Raw genomic sequence first — 19,120 nt, forward strand, 5'->3', positions numbered from 1 at the left:
GATGGCTTAATAAGAGCGAATAATAAAAAAAGGGTAAAATAAAGCGTAGTTTATATTTTATATTTTTTATTTGACAATTAGTCTAATTGCTCTGGTTTTGCTACACCCTCAGTAGTATACACTGTAGTGTGTTTTTAATTATCATGTGAGCTAAATTATAATTAGTAAAGAATTTTTTTTTTTTTTTTTTTCAATACTATTCTTATATTTTTAATTTTTTACTGGCAAGAGAAAAGAGGTCGAGGAATATTCTGAGTAATTTACAATTTCAATTTAATGCAATTACTTTTAATTTTATAATTTAACGTAAAAAAAAAATTTAATTCAACATTTTTCAATTATTTATTTAAATTCAACTTTTGTAAGTTTATTCTGTACAAAATAAAGTGATTTTTTGAAATAATTTAAGAAAAACAAATTTGATTCCCAAACTATTTTTTTTAAAATTCAAATCTCTGATCCAAATTACCCCACATAGTTTTACTTGTGCTTAAAATTTTCTTTGCACCTCTCTCAACATAAAAAAAATATCAAATTAGATAAACTTATTTAAAAGAAGAACCTAGCAAAAATCCCAAAAAATTAAATTCAAAAATTCAAATTTTCCCGCGGTTTTAAAAATTTTTTTTCTCCAGCCTTAATAAGCCCACATACCTGCTTATACTTAAAATTTTCTTTATACTTTTCCCTAGATTAAAAAATCAACTTAGATTTTCGTAAACTTAAAAAAAAAAAAAAAAAAAAAATCTTGAATTTAAAGAAAGTGAGAAAATATAAATTTTGATAAAAGTTATTTAAAATCGATGGAAACACTTATACACTTATTTATTGACATCAATTAGATGCTAAATATAGTCTCAGATACATGAATAATATACTTACATACATATATATGCACATAAATAAATATAACAATATTATATATACAATAGATATGTATCTGATATTATTATTAGCTCGAGTTCCGGTACGACATTTTCCGTTCTGAACTATCAATTACCTTGTTAATTCTCATCTATATATATGTGTATTCATATATTTATATATATGTATATATGTAAATTAGGTTCAATTAAATTGTTGATGATAAAAATCCGAGATAATTAAAATCTTGGACTCTGGAAGCTGAGTCCTGTTGTGTTTACTCTTGAAATGGAATAAATTTTTATTTATATTTATTTTTAAAATATGATATATATATTTTAGTCACTTTAAAAGTTATATTAACTCTTTATATAAGTGAAGTGCAGAGTATAGAGTAGAGAACAGTCAAACTAGCTCTTAATAGTGAGCTTGCTCTCAAGTGCCAATTATAATTTACAGTTGAACTTAACGATAAATCAGTTTGTCCTAGTGAACTTTGTTTTATGCTTTTGTATTTTATTTCTTAAACTTTAAACTTTTAATTGCTTCATTTCAAATTTTCTTTTTTTTTTTTTTTTTTTAATTTTTATTAAAAGTAGGATTGAAACTCCGAAATTGGTCATGTTGTAATTGTGGTATTTTGTAATTTACTTTTAATGAGTTTTTGCTCGAATATTTAAATTTATTAACTTTTTACAGCAAAAACTAAAAAAAAGTATAGAGAAAATTTTAGACAACAGTAAAAATTTTAAGGGTAATAAGAACCAGTGATATGAATTTCGAATAAAAATAGCGGGAAGATCTTCTCGTACAGAAAAGCTATATATTGTTAAAAGTATATAATAAAATATGTGATAAATATATAGTGGTAAAAATATCTATATTGAACAAATATATGTTTTTTACATATATTTAATTATATATTTATAATAATATATTTAACCATATATATTATCTCATATAATGCTCAATATATTCTTGTCATATATGAATAGTATATATATAATTTATAAGTATAATATAATAAACTTGATATATACTTTCATATATTTTGACCCATATAATTAGTGGTATATGGTCTCTATATAATTTATTATATATGAAAGAATTTATATATTTAAATATATGGTTCGCAGTATATCGGAATTATATTTTTCTAATATTTTTCGCAATATATTGAAAATTTTATTTTTTTAATTTCTACACAATTCCACTAAAAAAATTCAAATTTATTGTTTTTTTTTCTTTTCATTGATCCTGCATTTACTGAATAACTAACGCAATGAGAAAAGTAAAAAAAAATGCCATATATTTTACAATATACTGGAAACCATATATTTTGCAATATACTGAAAAACATATATAAAAAATACTATATATTAATTAATATACTACTTTCAATATAATATATCAATAAAAAAAAATATATATTAAAATATATATATAAAACAGTCATATATTGATAAATATATTGGTAATATATTCTAGCAATATATTTTTATTCAACATATTATCATATATTAATACGGCAAAAATATTAATATTATTTTATATACTGTACAATATATCATATTATAATATTCATATATTTTATCATATATGTTTTCACATATAAAGCTTTTTCATTCGGGGATTTAAATAGTTAAATATAATTTTTTTTTAAATTTCGATAAAAAAAAAATACTGAGGGAGTGAAACAGTTTTTTTTTTTTTGGCGCAAGATAAAATGGGGTTATACTGAAGTCAGAAATATTAATTTCCTTTCGCAATATTTTGTAACTCTACAACAATTTGAAATTTTAATTGTTATTATTATTGTTGTCATTGGTGTCAATTTTTAAAATTTAAAATTAATTTGACCTGTCCGAGATTCGAACCCTGATCTCCCGCGTGCGAATTCGGTCATCAGTACAGCAACCCAATGTCTCCTTTGAACGCAGGTCTCTGAACTTGTAATAGATATTCTTATACATTATCCTACTAATTATTAATTTTATCGATCTGCTTTGGAAAAATTACTCAGTAATTCTTATTTTTTTATATTGTATATAATTAAATGGATACTTTTAATAAATTTTTACATAAATTGCTTAATTGTATAATCGTATTTTTCAACACTAGTAATTATTGTAGTTTTTCATTGGTTTTTTTTACTTAAAAGATAAAATATTATTTCAGAAACTCGTTTTCTCTGTATCGTAATGATAGCAACAACAACAATAATAATAATTATTATTATTATCGAATAATTAGTAAATTGAATTATAAATCGATAAGTACTGATGAGAGGTAGTAATAAAAAATAAAAAGACAAAGAATCGAAAAAAAGAAAGGGTTGAAAATTAAAGACGAGGGAAACTGGCACTCGTAAGTTAAATAGGTTAAGTGTCTATTATAATATATCGATAGATTCGTGTAACCTACTTTGTCACATGACCATTCGATAGAACTCTGATTACGATAAATAAATAATCGAATTATAAATTAATGTCACAATTTTAATAAAATTTTTTTACTTTTTATACAGCAGAGGAAATAATAAAAAGCGAAATTTTAACGCCGATAGAAATATGTATTTGCTATGAAGAGACAACGAGTCTTGGAAATATTTTACTAAAAAATACCAATGACATTGATAAACTATTTCTTTTTTTTACTATTTATTATATTAAATGTACACAGAGAAAAAAGTATAGTAAAAATTACATATGCCATCTTAACAAAGTAACTATTCCTAACCTTACATTTTAATAATTCTCATTCTTTTATGTTAACTATTACTATCGAAGATGGTAAGCGTTCGTATCTAGATAGTAACTATTCCTATCCGTGATGATAACCATTACTATCTTAGAAGGTAAAATTAAAAATTTTTCAGACATAAGAAATATTACGATCTAGATGGTAACTATTACTATCGGCAATAGTAATTATTTCTATACGAGGAACGAATAGTTAACACAAACGCATGATAATAATTATCACATACACGATGGTAATCATTCCCTATCACAAGCTGGTAATAGTTAGCATTTTTTTTTCAGCATGTAGTAAAATTTACTAACAGATATGAAAAAATGCATTCTGTATTGTAATTATTACTAAACGTTTAGTAAATTTTACGAGTTAGTAATAATTACAGAATGATATTCAAAATTACTGTGCATAATGTATTTTTTGCTAACACGATTATATTTTTTATTATTTGCATAGTAAATTTTACTACAAGTATTATTAATAAATACTAATTTAAGAAAGTTTATTTTCTAATACGATACAGGATTTGTTACTATACAAAATATTATAAATTACTATGCAATGTATTTTTCGCTAACATGATTATATTTTTTTACTATCTGTATAGTAAATTCTACTGTGTATAGATAAAATTAAAAGTTGCTGGAGATAACTTTTGTCCAAAGAAGACATCGGGCCATCAGACATAGAAAAGTACTCGCGCGCGGGAGATCAGGGTTCGAATCTCGGTTCAAACCAAGTGATTTTTTAAAAAACAAAAATCGACACCAACTCCAATACAGATTACATAAATAACAATAATAATCAAAATGACAGCAATAATAATAAAAAGTTAAAAACTCATAAATATTTAATTTTATTTTTTTCCATTCTAGTACAGTAAAATTTACTAAATATAACTAAAGATTAATATGCAATATAGGAGATTTTCCATAACTAGTAGAAATTACTAAACGACTTGTAAAATATGCTTATCTGTTTATTCATTTTTCATATAAATCATAAGCGTTTAAAGATTACTATTCAAATTTACCAATTAATCTCATATTTTTTAGTAAAATTTACTATACTTATTTCTCCATGTGGAGTATGATACATTTCATTATACTATTTAATGATTTTTATTCTGTAAAAATATAGTTTAACTAAAAATATGGATTGAATACTCTATAGTATGCAAAATTACAATCTGTTTAGTAATTTCAGTAAAGCAGATGAAAAATATGGATTACAAGTTCAGAAACCTGCGTCCAAACAAGACATCGGACGGTCATACTAATGATCGGGTTCGTACGCGAGAGGTCAGGGTTCGAATCCCGGACAAGTCAAGTTATTTAAAAATTTTTAAAATTTACACCAACAAATCGTACAAATGGTAATAATTGTAAGAAGTTTAAAAACTAATAAAAATTAAAATCCATAGTCTGAATAGTAAATTTTACTGAACATCGTCAAGTTTACTAATGCACTTCATATTTATTCACATACTCAAATAATAAATATTATACAAGTTCCATAGTATTGTAATAGATATTTTCAAGTTAAATTCCCTGCATTTAGTTTTCTCCATGGATATTATATAAACTGAGATGGAAACGTTTAACGAAATATTCGTTGTAAATGATGACAATCATACTTAAATATCAGATTGTTAGGCAGAGATGTACACTTACATTAATTACAGTACTGTAGATTACAGAAAGACTGCAAGTGTATCATACAATACTGTACAATGGACTAGAGAGTTAGAGTGTACCTATTAACATTACTCATATTACTGTTGTTACCGGATGTACGTTAACTTGATCGTATTCATTCACAACCGATGTTAAATGACATTGTCTCATGGGAGAACAATTGTCTACATCCTAATACATTTTTTTTTTTTTTTTTTTTTTTTTATATATATATTTAATCCTTTATGTATATATTTGTAAAATTTTCTCACGATTATGAAAGCTTTTACAAAAATTTAAATTTTTCAGCAGAACCGTCAAAATTAGAGTTTGTGTCATCAGGACCTTTTTTGTAGAAAATTTAATTTCCTACAAAAAATAACTGAGATATTTTTATCGTAATTGTGACAGTTAATCCAGAATTTTGATTTCAAAAATTATTTTGGAAAATTAAAATTTTTTATTTATTTCCGATAACTTTAAATTGACAATTACAGCTCAGCAGTTGATGATACAATAAAAATGCATAGAAACTAATTTGTAGGGAATCAAATTTTCTATAAAATTGTATTTGTTCATTTTTATCATATTTCGTATTGTTAACCCATAAATTAAGTTGCAAGTAAAAGTGTATTGTTTTTCATAGCAAATATTTAAATAAATATAGATATATACATATAAATATATATTCCTACATATGTAGATTAAATATACAACATAATGGTGCAATACAAGTGATCAATAAATTATTGATAAGATGGATTTGTATGTAAAAAAAAAAAAAAATAATATTAATATGACAAGCTTGAAACAAATGTTTACATTGTATAGAAGATAAATTTTATTATTGATATTTTAAATAAAATAGGTAATAAGTTTTTTTTTTCGTAACAGAAAAAAAATAATTTTTTTTTGCCTTGGAATTATTGATAAGCTAATTATTTATATTTATTTACTTTATAATTATAACTTTGCTTGCACAGTGAATTTATTATTCAATTTTTTTTTTCTAGAAGTGATTGATAGATTTATTGAATACTTTTTAGATAAAATCAAATGTATTTTTTTTATAAAACTTTTCAATCAAGAGCGATATTTATTTCTGGATTTAAAATAAGAAATATGAGAAAAATTCCTATTGAAGTAGTTTTTTTATAAAATTATCTATACATCTATCTCTGTGCTTTTATGTTGTATGTTTAATTATTGATTTTAATTATTTATAAATAAAAAAAAAACATTAATTTATTTTATCAATCACAAATTGTAAATTCGCGTTAAAATATAACTATTACAGTAAAACTATCTTAGTACATTTTTTTGACCCGTGTGAAATTTGGTCACAAGCTTAAAATTCCGCGAAAAATTCAAATTTTCCGAAAAAACTCATTTATCACTCACTCAAATATCGAGCGAGTTTAAAATCAAAATATCTCCTTATCTATCAACTCTAGTGCCAAAATATACTGACACATTTTTGTAGCTATTAAAATTTCCTACAAAAATGGTCCTTATGATCAAAGCTCTAAATTCAATATTTTTTCTCAAAATTCAAATTTTTTGAAAAAACTCATTTATCACTCACTCAAATATCGAGCGAGTTTAAAATCAAAATATCTCCTTATCTATCAACTCTAGTGACAAAATATACTGACACATTTTTGTAGCTATTGAAATTTCCTACAAAAATGGTCCTTATGATCAAAGCTCTAAATTCAATATTTTTTCCCAAAATTCAAATTTTTTGAAAAAACTCATTTATCACTCAATCAAATATTACACAATCTTAAAATCAAAATATCTTCCCATCCATCAACTTTAGCGATAAAACCTACTGAAGCAATATAGTAGCTCTTTAAATTTAATACAAAAGATGTCCTGTCAACTAATCTCTTAAATCCACTAGATTTTCCCCAAGAGTAATAATAACAATAAATGAAAAAATAAAAATAAAAAAAAAAAATAATCTCTTATAATTTTAAGTAATTTTTTATTTCCATCTGCGTCATCACAATGCACGCCCTCGATTCTGCATAATATATAGTAGCACGCTATTTTCGCAAAGGCCTTATGTTTTACTGTATTTTCCTCTCCGAGGACACATCAACATTTTCTTATTTTTTTTTTTTCTCTTCTTATATATTATTTATATTATTATTATTTTTTTTTTTCTTCCTCATTCTTTGTCATTTTTATTACTCTCTAAAAAAGAATTTATTCATTTATAATTAAATTATCTGGTTCATTCGTCCGCGAAATATTTTCTGCTCTCTGTATAAAAAATAGCTTAAATAATAACGATGATTATTACTACCATTGCTGTTTAATTAATTAAAATCTGTCTGTTTGGTGGAGAAATATAAGATTAAAAGCTGAAAATTTTTATTAGATTGTTAAAAAAAAAAAATAAAATAAAATTGTGCGATATAATAAAATAATGAAAATATATAAAAAAAAAAAAAAAAAAAAAAAAAAATTAAACGAATGGAAGCATAAGATCGAGGTTGTGTTGTAGTAAAGAGTCGACCTGAATTCCAGTACGTGACCCGAGTTTCGGTGACGTCACTGGCAACCCTCATCGTCTAACTCCTCATCTACTACCACCATCACCCACTTTAAAATCTACGCTATACACTACGCTGTTAAGTACGTTTATAATAAATATATATTGTCTATGTATGATATAAACTTGCTTATTTATTTATTTATTTAAATATATAATAAATTTATGGATAAACTTTTTTAGTTGCCGGTGAAATATTGGGGTTTGCTTTTTATAAATTTATATCTTGGAAAGTAGTCAAGTCACAGAGTGCTTATTTTTTTTTTTTTTAAGCTTTAATTTAAAAAAAAAACGAAATTCAAAATTTTTGTTTAAATTACTCGACTTACTTTTACAGAAAATTAAAAAAATTTTTTTATAAAGAAAAAAAGTTGTGAAAGACGAAAATTTGGCCATATTTAAAAATTGATCAAATTTCGTCGTCAAAGTTGAAAAAAAAAAAAAAAAAAAAAAATAGATTAATTATGAGAGTACAAAGTTGGGTTAATATTAAATATTATCAAGTTAAATAACTATTTGATGTAAAAAGAAGTGAATAATTAATAAATAAAGTTTGAAATAAAGTTAAAGCAAAAGCTAATCGAGACAAAATTGATTAAACGATAATCCGATGTACCAGTACATATGTATTATTAAATACATATGTACAACATACTGTTGAGTATTACTCTGTACTGTACTTGAAATTCAAGCACAGGTATACCTCTGTGACTGACAAGCTTTCGTTAACTATCTCTCTCCCTCTCTCACTCCAGCGTCCTCTCTTACCCTCTGATTTCATCTCACTCTATTTATCCCATCTCGCCCTATTCTGTCCCTATATATAACGTAATATAATTGCACAGCTACCGTAAAATCGATCGCTATGTCAAGGACCTCATATATATAGGGAAAAAGTGGACAAAATGGACCACCTCAAAAATTATATTTTTTTCAAAAGTGTTTATAACCGTCATTGATGACATGCAGATATATTTATGGTTACAATTACAATATATCATGGAAATGGTTCTTAGAAACGACACTCTTACAAATTATGGTACTCTTTTCTATGTCATTATGGTTTCCATACTGTAAAAGTTACCATAATATTATAGTAACTATTACTGTAGTATATACTAACGATTACCATAACATTTAAAAATTCTTCATATTATGGTAATGGTTACCCAACTGTCATAGTAATCGTTACCATACTATTATGGTAACGATTTCTAGGCACTATGGGAATCACTACTATAATGTATGGTAACGCTTACCATAGTAGTGTAGGAACGATAACTATAATATTATGGGAATATTTCACATATATTGTGGAAGCGGTTACCATGATGGATATAATTTTTTGAGAAATCATTTCCTAGACATCATTTTTTTGTATTCAACAAATATTTCCTACTATTTATTAAATGAGTTCTTAAATATTGAGAAATATTTTTAAATGCTGAAAAATCCTTCTATCAGTCTATTCCCATACGTTTCTAGGAACAGTTTCAATGTGATATTTTAATACTTAATTATATTTAAGAAATACTAATGCAAGTCAATGAGTGCATTACTTTTACTAGTTATTACTAAATGTACAGTAAAAATCACAAAATAGTAATTAATACTATATGTTTATATGAAAAATTTAAATATTATTACTTTAATTACTAATTTACTTGCACTCTTTATTAATCGAACAGCAAATTTCAAAAAAAAAAAAAATTAAATTATTACTAAACGTTTAATACTACATTTAACAATACGATTCAACAATTTTTACTCTCTACCTATAAATATGCATTAAATATCCTACAGTATACAAAAGTTACAATCTGTTTATTAATTTCAGTAAAGCAGATGAATAGCGTACCCGCATAGAAAAGCTATATATTGTTAAAAGTATATAAAAAAATATATGATAAATATATAGTGGCAAAAATATCTATATTGAACAAATATATGTTTTTTACATATATTTAATTATATATTTATAATAATATATTTAACCATATATATTATCTCATATAATGCTCAATATATTCTTGTCATATATGAATAGTATATATATAATTTATAAGTATAGTACAATAAACTTGATATATACTTTCATATATATTTTGACCCATATAATTAGTGGTATATGTTCTCTATACAATTAATTATATATGAAAGAATTTATATGTTTAAATATATGGTTCGCAGTATATTGGAATTATATTTTTCCAATATATTAAAACTTATATATTTCCCAATATATTGAAAATTTTATTTTTTTAATTTCTACACAATTCCACAAAAAAAATTCAAGTTTATTATTTTTTTTTGTTTTCAATGATCTTGCATTTACTGAATAACTAACACAATAAGAAAAGTAAAAAAAAGTCCCATATATTTTACAATATACTGGAAACCATATATTTTTTAATATACTGGGAAACATATATATAAAATACAAAAAATGCTATATATTAATTAATATACTACTTTCAATATAAAAAAGATATATTAAAATATATATATAAAACATAGATAAAAAAGTAATATATTAATAATATATTCTAGCAATATATTTTTATTCAATATATTATCATATATTAATACGGCAAAAATATTAATATTATTTTATGTATTGTACAATATATCACATTATAATATTCATATATTTTATCATATATGTTTTCACATATAAATCTTTTTCATGCGGGGCAGTTTATATTTAATTCCATATTTAAATAATAAAATTAACTAAATATAACTAAAAATTAAATTTTAAAGAATGAAATTAGTAATTTAAATTGATATTTTTAAGTCAAAGTTGCTGTACTTTTTTCTTTGTGTAGGATTTATCACTACGTGACTATATGGAAACTATTCTCATGAATCTAGTTATCATTACCATAATTCAATTACCGTACGATATAGGAACTATGATCATAATAATAGGAATCGTTCTTATATTTATGGTAAATTTTTTCAGAAACTCCCATAATTTAAAGTAATTATTAACCATATCCTTGTGGGTTGATATTTTATACACGAAGAAAACGAGTCTCGAAAATATAGTAATAATTACAATATTTTAGTAAAATTTACTAACAGAAATGAATAAATACATTTTATTTTGTAATTATTTCAAAACGTTTAGTAAAATTTACAGTAATTATTACAATATGCAGATTTTAAAAATTCCTATACGTAATAGATTTTTTACTATCATGATTGAATTTTTTTTAAACAGAGTTGTAAATTTTATTACATCAATTTTTAATAAATACAATACAACGGAAAGTATATTTTACAAAGCAATATAGTAAATATTACATTTCTGAGATTTGATAAATTATTGAACGGAATATAAATTTTGCTATTCATGAAATAAAATTTACTACGTGTATTATGAATTTTACTATGCGCATAAGAAATACTACTAAGTACATAGTATACAAAAATTACTAAACGTTTAGTAATTTTGTACTATGTTGAAACCATATCGTTGTAACCCGGCGAGCGCTCCACTCAGTTCTGCCCAAACGGCTTTGGAATAGTGTGTACTGTTAACCTGTCTTCAGGAAACATAACCTATAAAATTGTATAGTGATTATTTGAGTGAAGGTGAAATATATATGCATGTGCTTGTGATTAAAAAAAGTGAAAATGGAACTGCCGGTTATAGACGCTCCTTTGGAATCTAACAGCATCTTAATATTTATTATATTATTATATATAATCATAATTAATGTCTTTTCCTACAAATACACAACATATTGTACTATGACAATAACTTTTTAAATTAAATGTTTTGTTATAACAATAATAGCAAATTGAATCATTTATTTATCCTTTATAGACTCACTGAATTTTTTATGATGAATAATTTTTAAATTAGATAAATAGTTATAAATCTAGTTAACACTAAATTGTCAACTAGTGTACAGTCAACTATGCTCGAATCAATGATTTCAAATTAATTAATTATACTTTAAAAATTTAATTGTTTATAAATCTTTATAATAGTCATATATATATATTTGTTTATAAGTATGAAAAGATTCATGTATTAAGATAAAAAAATGCATTATATATTTATTAATAATTCGTATAAATATATTATTTTTTACAATCAGTTAATTTTAATTCTTACTTTTCAAATTACGGAAGCTTATTGTAATTATTAATTGCAATTATTCCTAAGCAGATTTTGTACTATTCCATATTTGCGATGTATATTTTACTAAGCAGTATAGTAAATATTCCTTTATCCGTATTGTAAAAATTACTAACCATGATAAGTAAAATATACTAATGTGATTAATAATATTTCCTATATTTTCAATAGCGGTTCAACATTACAATCTAAATATAGTAATTTTTACCCATATTTATTAGTAAAAATTACTATATTTTTTTCTCCGTGTACGTACTAGAAACGATTACTATAATTTAGTCTCCGTGTAGTAAAGTTAGTTACACGAGTAATCATAAATTCAGTGAGTTACAACAAATATTCTAGAATAGATACGCAGAGTTAGTATTGGATTACAGAATGAAAGTTAAAGTAGTGACTAATTGTTCTAGTCAGGCAATTAAATGCGTTTATCCTCTCAGTTTAACAGTGGGAGTAATAAAGGATATACTCAGGACATTTACTTTACTTGTCAGTCGTTCACCCTCTTACAGAACACGCTATTAAATCGATTCGCGCGATTCTCGGCTATTCGTTTTATTTTTTCAACAAACTATTAAAGTATTCATCAATTACTCACTCACAGATTCAAAACTTTTTATTTCTTTACAACTTTAATATCAACAAGCATTAATTCAAATAATCAAAATTTTTTTACCCATTAGGTTTAAAAAAATTTATTTTCTACAAAATTATATTTTTACGAAAATTTAAGAAAAAAACTAAATATTTTTTTTTCTAACAGAAATTTGATGTATTAAAAAATTTTTTATTGGACATTGATGATCAATGAGGTGTCAGCTAACATAGACGCCATTTTTATAAAATTTTTTAATAAAATTTATCTCAACTACCCGTATGAAAAAGCAATATATGAGCCTCAGTATAATTCAAAATATATTATAATTATATGGAATTATAAGAAGTCATATATGGAGCCATATATAAAATTTTGCCGAAATATTATATGACTTTATAATTTCCAACATATATATCAGTAATATATATTTTTTACATGATAACTTATAAGTATTGTTTTGAATATTTTATACTATACTTTAAGTTATATGATTTAATTATATGACTGATATATAATATTTATACATGTAAATATATAATTATATAAATGTATGTAGTATCAATGTATATTTTAAATTATTTATACATGGATTATTATAATATTAAACTTATAAATTATTATATATGATTAATCATATATTAATCAATATTAATAATTTTGTCGCCATATATGTTCAGTTATTTACCATATAAATTTTTATATATTATCGAGAGTATATGGTTTTTTCATACGGGTAGTCGAGCACAAATTGCTTCCATGTAATTTTATTAATCAATGTCGGAGAAAAAAATCTTATTTTAAAATCTAAAATAAGCAAACCCATTAAAAATCGGCTAAAATTTTTTATAACGAATCATAAAACTATCAAAAACGGTTCATTGGACTTGACTCGGTTTCGCAAAGTTACTAATCATATTTGACGATTAAATCCAATTAATCTAAAATAACTCGACGCTCCATTACTGAAATTATTACACCGGAAATATTGTAACATAAAAAGATCACAAAATAATTTTCAACTTGTAATGAGAAAAGTTTATTTACTATTTGTTGCAATAACGTATCAAATTATTTGAATTTTAATTTTAGTTAATGGATGGCCCTCTGTAATATAGTTTTTAAACTCGACTTGATTTTCCAAAAAGTTTTATTTTATATAATTTTTTAGTTACTATGAAGTTTAGGCCAAAAAAAATCGTCTATTTTTTCGAGTCTCTTACGAAAATTTTTTGGTTTACGAAGTTTTAAAAAGCATCTCCAAAAATTGACGATAAAAAATTTTCGAGAGGTCGCTCACGAATTTTGAAAGTATCATAAATGATTGAAATTTGAATTTATTTCAAATTCTTTTCTTTCTCGTGGCAATAATAGTTTATATGTATAAAATCATGACCCCACTGAAAATTTTAGCCGAAAATTTAAATATTTAAACGGCGCTCAATAATTTTGAATATTAACCGATAATATGTGACGAATACTTTTAATTAGTTTTTGTATTTTTTTATGACTCAATTATTGTCATTTCAGTAAAATATAACTTTTGCATAACCAAAAATATACAGGACAGTCTTAAACAATAAAATTTGCTAAGGTTTGAATAAGCGAAAAAACCTAAAAATTGAATTAAAAAATAAAAAAGTATGTAAATAACTTATTATTTATATTTCTCTGTTATATTTTCATTGATTGTGATGCAAATTGATTGTGAAAAAATCGAGGCTTTATTATTATTCTCCGGTCGCTCGAAAACGTCCAAAAGACAGCACTCGAAACATTCAAAATTCTTGAGCGAGGTTTAAATATTTAAATTTGGGCACAAATTTTCAGCGGGGTCATGATTTTACAAATATAAACTATTACTGCCACAAGAAAAAAATTTGAAATAAAAATTCAAATTTCGATGATTTTTGATATTTTCAAAATTCGTGACCTCTTGAAAATTTTTCATCGTCGATTTTTGGGGGCCTTCTTAAAAAATCGTAAACCAAAAAATTTTTAAAAGAGTCTCAAAAAAAAAAAGTTGATTTTTTTAGGCCACCCTAATGAAGTTATTTGGGAAATAAATCTCAAAATTAAATTTTTCATTGGTTGATATTTTACGACTGCTTATCTTCATCCTGTTAATTCAAAATTCTTATTATTATTGTTAAATGAAAATAATAAAAAATTTTTTTTAAAGTGAACGATTGACCTATTTTGTCTGGATTTTTACGTCATACATTTATTCTCTTAAAAATCATTTCGCTTACAAGAATATATATATATCCATATATATAAGATAATAATAATAGTACAATCGAAGATAAAATAATAAAAGCATTCATTTGAATGTTTGATTATAAAAAAATATTGATTTATTGATGTACTGATAATTAATAATAAGACAAATGACATATTCAAGTTTACCCACCGGTTAACCGATACTGACTAATTAATAATAACTACAATCTCAATAAATGATCAGTTGAATTATCAATAAGTACAACGAATGACCAAAGATGGTCATGAGCCTGACAAAAAAATAGCTTATTTAAAAACAAATGAAGAAAGTAGTTGCGTGATAATCTGATAATAATTAGGCGATTTTAAAATCTGCAATGTAGTTTATTCAATATGTAAAAATTAAAGCTATCAAAACCTGATACACAGTCTCTTAACTCGAGGATACAACTTTAACTTGTCTTGACCTTCGAGTCTATAGCATTGCGAGACAAGTATTTTATTTTTACTTATTTTTTGTTGTGTTGCGTACAACTTTTTATTGTAACTAACACTCGTGACGATTAAATTAATCGTGTCAAACACTTATCACATCTTTTAATTAAACGTTAATTAATTCACTTACTCTATAGTATTAATGATAATAACAATAACAGTAACAATAATAATTATAATAATTAAAAAAAAAATTGGAACATTTTGTAAATGAATTTAAAATTTAATCGAGAGTTTAATTGAATTTAATCGATTTAATAAATTATTGGTTCTGTTATTAAAATTATTAAATTTTAAAAAAAGTTAGTTGAGATCAACAATGACCTTGAGACATTTTATCATAAAAAAGCAATCTCATGTAAAAAAAAAAAAAATTATCTAACAACCCCCAATAAATTTCTTCAACCTTAAATCCCTCTTCAAATCTATAAATAAAACTACCTTTTAAATCTTAGGTCAGTTATATTCCAACACAACATAGAAATATATGTATAAATATAGTAAAAATTATTGATTTCAGTCCGTTTTTCGAAAATCGAATTTTTATCAGATGTCAGTGTTTTGAGATAAAAAGCTATTTTCGGTACTCAAAAGTGAGTTTCAAGTGTGTAAACTCTATTATTCATCAATCAATGATTTGAATTGTTCTTGCGACAATTGGAAATTATTAGCCGCCAATTTTCCTGAAAATTTTTTATTATTCAATATAATAGACTTTGAAATAATTAAAAAATCAAAAAAAAAATAATTTGTTTTTGAACACAGTAAAAACGCGTTGACTAGCGCAAGAATAATCTTAATCGGTTTATTTGTTTGAGAGATATCGTGAAAGAGAATACTCAAAAAAAAAAAAAAAAAATAATAATTTACTTCATTTTCCCTGGATAACTCATAATCTAATTCACTGAATGTTTCAAAAAATTATAAAAAAAATTTCCTTTGTTAAAAAAAATTTTGGTTTTTCCGGATTAAAATAAATATTCTCGGGCTGAGATATCATTTTTTTCTGTAAGTATATAGACATAGGGGAGAAAGGCGGGCAAAACGGAACCGCTAAGGAAGTAATAAACTTATATTACTTTTAATTACATTTGTAGTAATTAAACCGAATTTCCATTTGCCATGGAAGACATTTTTATTCCTGAACGGGCAAAACGGACCACCCGTCAAAAAAAGTTAAAAAAAATTTTACACTTGAAATTGTAAAAAAATGATGATAAGACTCGTAATTGACTATTATTATAAATTTTAGAAAATTTTATATAATGTAATGAGTTATTTATTTATAATTTGCTACACTGTTAACAACTTTTTTAGAAAATTATGGGTATTCCTATGTGTTATGGAAATGGTTTCCATAATGGCATGGGTATCATTCCCATAATTTATGGTCGTAATTCCTATACTGATATAGGAAATAATTTCACAAAATTATGGGAACCATTCCCCCAATTTTCTTTCCGTGTATATAATAGACCTTTTAGCTGTTATTGTTCGTGTGTGTGTTAATTTAAATAATTTTATTGTTTCTTGTATAGTAGCATAGATATGATGGTGTTAAGTTATTAATCATCTTATAGACCGTAAGCAACAATTAAACATTAACCTTTGTTTGTTTGACATCCAGCCCAACTTATAAAGCATTAATTATATATTCGTGTATTTATTAACTCCTAAAACTGCCCTCATAGCGATTTTGAAATTTCTGCCGAATATTCAATTTACTTTGATCATAATTTAACATTACAGTACATATATACATTACAGGACATATATAACAATTTTTAAAAAAAAATTTTTTTCTACCAAATTTTTGGGATGGTCCGTTTTGCCCGCTCTTTTCTTAAATACATACATATATATTTATATAACAAATCAAAATTATTATTGTTAAGAGAGAGAGAGAGGAAAAATAATGTTTCGATCGCGTGTATCTTGTTATCTATAATTATAACAGTTGTTATATTTATAAATATACCAAGTAAACAGTTTTTTCATCTAAGTATGAGTATAGATATATTTGATATGTTTTATTACCTCATCAATAGATTCACGTAGACGTTGAGTAAACGAAGTGTGACGTTCAGCCTCAGTATTTAATTGTTGTGTCTGACAAGATAAAGTATCAGTTACTGTTGTTGTCGGTATATTAGTAACATTATGCTGTTGCATATCAGTAGAAAGCTCCTGATAACAGGATTCACCTGAGCCACGTCTACTGCCGGCAATGCACATCGCCCGGCGAAAAAGACTCGTCAAAACGGCACATAATCCACATTGTAAGCTCGTCGCGCTACCGCGACTTGATAACGAGCCACCATTAGTTCTGCGGCGGTTACGAGTCCCGCAGGACTCGTGATTATGCTCGCGCTTGTGTGTCGACGCCACTTTTGATTCTTTTTTACTCCCGGTCCTACTCCCACTCCCACTTATCCGAACTGACGGTCTCTCTTCTTTTCGCTTCCGGCGACGACGCTCCCGATTCTTTCCCTCGACCATTTACTCTTTTTTTTTTTATTTATTTATTGTGCACATTGTTTTTAAAATATGAAATTTTTTCTTTACTGTCTGATTGGTCACTTCACTTATTCGCTTTATATTCGTAGCCATTTTTGTTGTGTGCAATAATTTTTCTCTTTGAAATAATTTTTATATTTTAATTTAAATTTTTTTTAGAATTTTTATTTTTGTTTGAAAATTTAGAGATTTTTAGGTGAAGTTAAAAAAATTTATCGAAATTTTGTCTTAAATTTTTTTTTTTTATTACAAAATTTAAAAAAATGAAAACCAAAAAAAAATTTCTAAGAAAATTAATTAATTTTGGAAAATTTTTATTTTATTGAAAATTTTTTAAAATATAAAATGTCAAAAATGATTAAGAAAATTTTAAAATTAAAAATAAAGTGAAGAAAGGAATTATAGGCAGCCCTGAGTTTTCAAAAATTAAATATTTCAAAATCTGATAAATATTTGAATAAATCTATATTATATACAGAGGACAGTTTAGAGATTATTTTTAGTCCGGAAGTGTCTAGGTCAATTACATTTAACTGTAGAAATATTTTAAAGTCAGAGTTCAAATTTCATTTTTGAAAAATACCCAAATAATTTTAAATAATTCAAAAATTATAAATTTATTCGATATAAAGATAATGATAATCTTTGATAATAAAATTAATGTCAATAATCACATGCAATAAAAGAAACAAAAAAAAAAACTGCATAAATACCATAATTTATGCATAAAAAAAATGTATTTATTTAATAATTGAGGTCAACGTTCTTACGTTATCTTATATCAGCGATGATTATAAAAATTACATAAATAACTCTTTAATGGGATGCTTGGAGTCTGTATAGAATAATAAAGACCCCGATAGCATCATCTACAATCTCTTTTTAAATGTCTCCGACTATTTATTTATTTAAACCAAAGCTTGATGCCTCTAAATTTTATTTTTTAAACAGACTAATCAATCAATCAATTAACCTACTAATTAATTGATAGATTAATTTATATATATATATAATTCCTCACCCTTCTGACATAAAATATAAATTCACACCCGACATTTTCATTCCTCATATTAAATTATAAAATAAAGTCCACTGTCACATCACTAATTTATTTATTTAATTGACTAAAAATTGTTTATTGAGATAAAAGTTTATTAATTATTGTTTATATTTAAAATAAATTTAATTTTCGCGGCGCTAAAGATGCGCGCCGGCCGGCCGCTTTTCACGCACTGAGGGCGACGTACTTCAGCTACTGTCTACCGCCGGGCTCGCGC

The 19,120-nt window shown here is 24.5% G+C and overlaps 1 protein-coding gene across 6 annotated transcripts in view; it reads right to left on the reverse strand.

The window, feature by feature from the left end:
* LOC103575125 (uncharacterized) overlaps positions 1-19,120 on the reverse strand; it is a 60,098-nt gene that overhangs the window by 17,358 nt on the left and 23,620 nt on the right. For 2 of the 6 annotated variants that reach the window (XM_053739847.1, XM_014443834.2), the window contains exons 1-2: positions 18,865-19,059; positions 17,364-17,961 (exon numbers count right to left, since the gene is read on the reverse strand). The exons of 3 other annotated variants lie outside the window; for them this stretch is intronic. In XM_053739847.1, coding sequence (XP_053595822.1) covers positions 17,364-17,825 — 462 coding nt within the window. In that variant the 5' untranslated portion in view covers positions 17,826-17,961; positions 18,865-19,059. Of the gene's footprint in view, positions 1-17,363; positions 17,962-18,864; positions 19,060-19,120 lie in introns of those variants that run through there. One more of the 6 variants, XM_014443839.2, reaches the window with a different exon arrangement.

Source organism: Microplitis demolitor, chromosome 6 (genome assembly GCF_026212275.2).
Source record: "Microplitis demolitor isolate Queensland-Clemson2020A chromosome 6, iyMicDemo2.1a, whole genome shotgun sequence".
Taxonomy (NCBI): Eukaryota; Metazoa; Arthropoda; class Insecta; order Hymenoptera; family Braconidae; genus Microplitis; species Microplitis demolitor.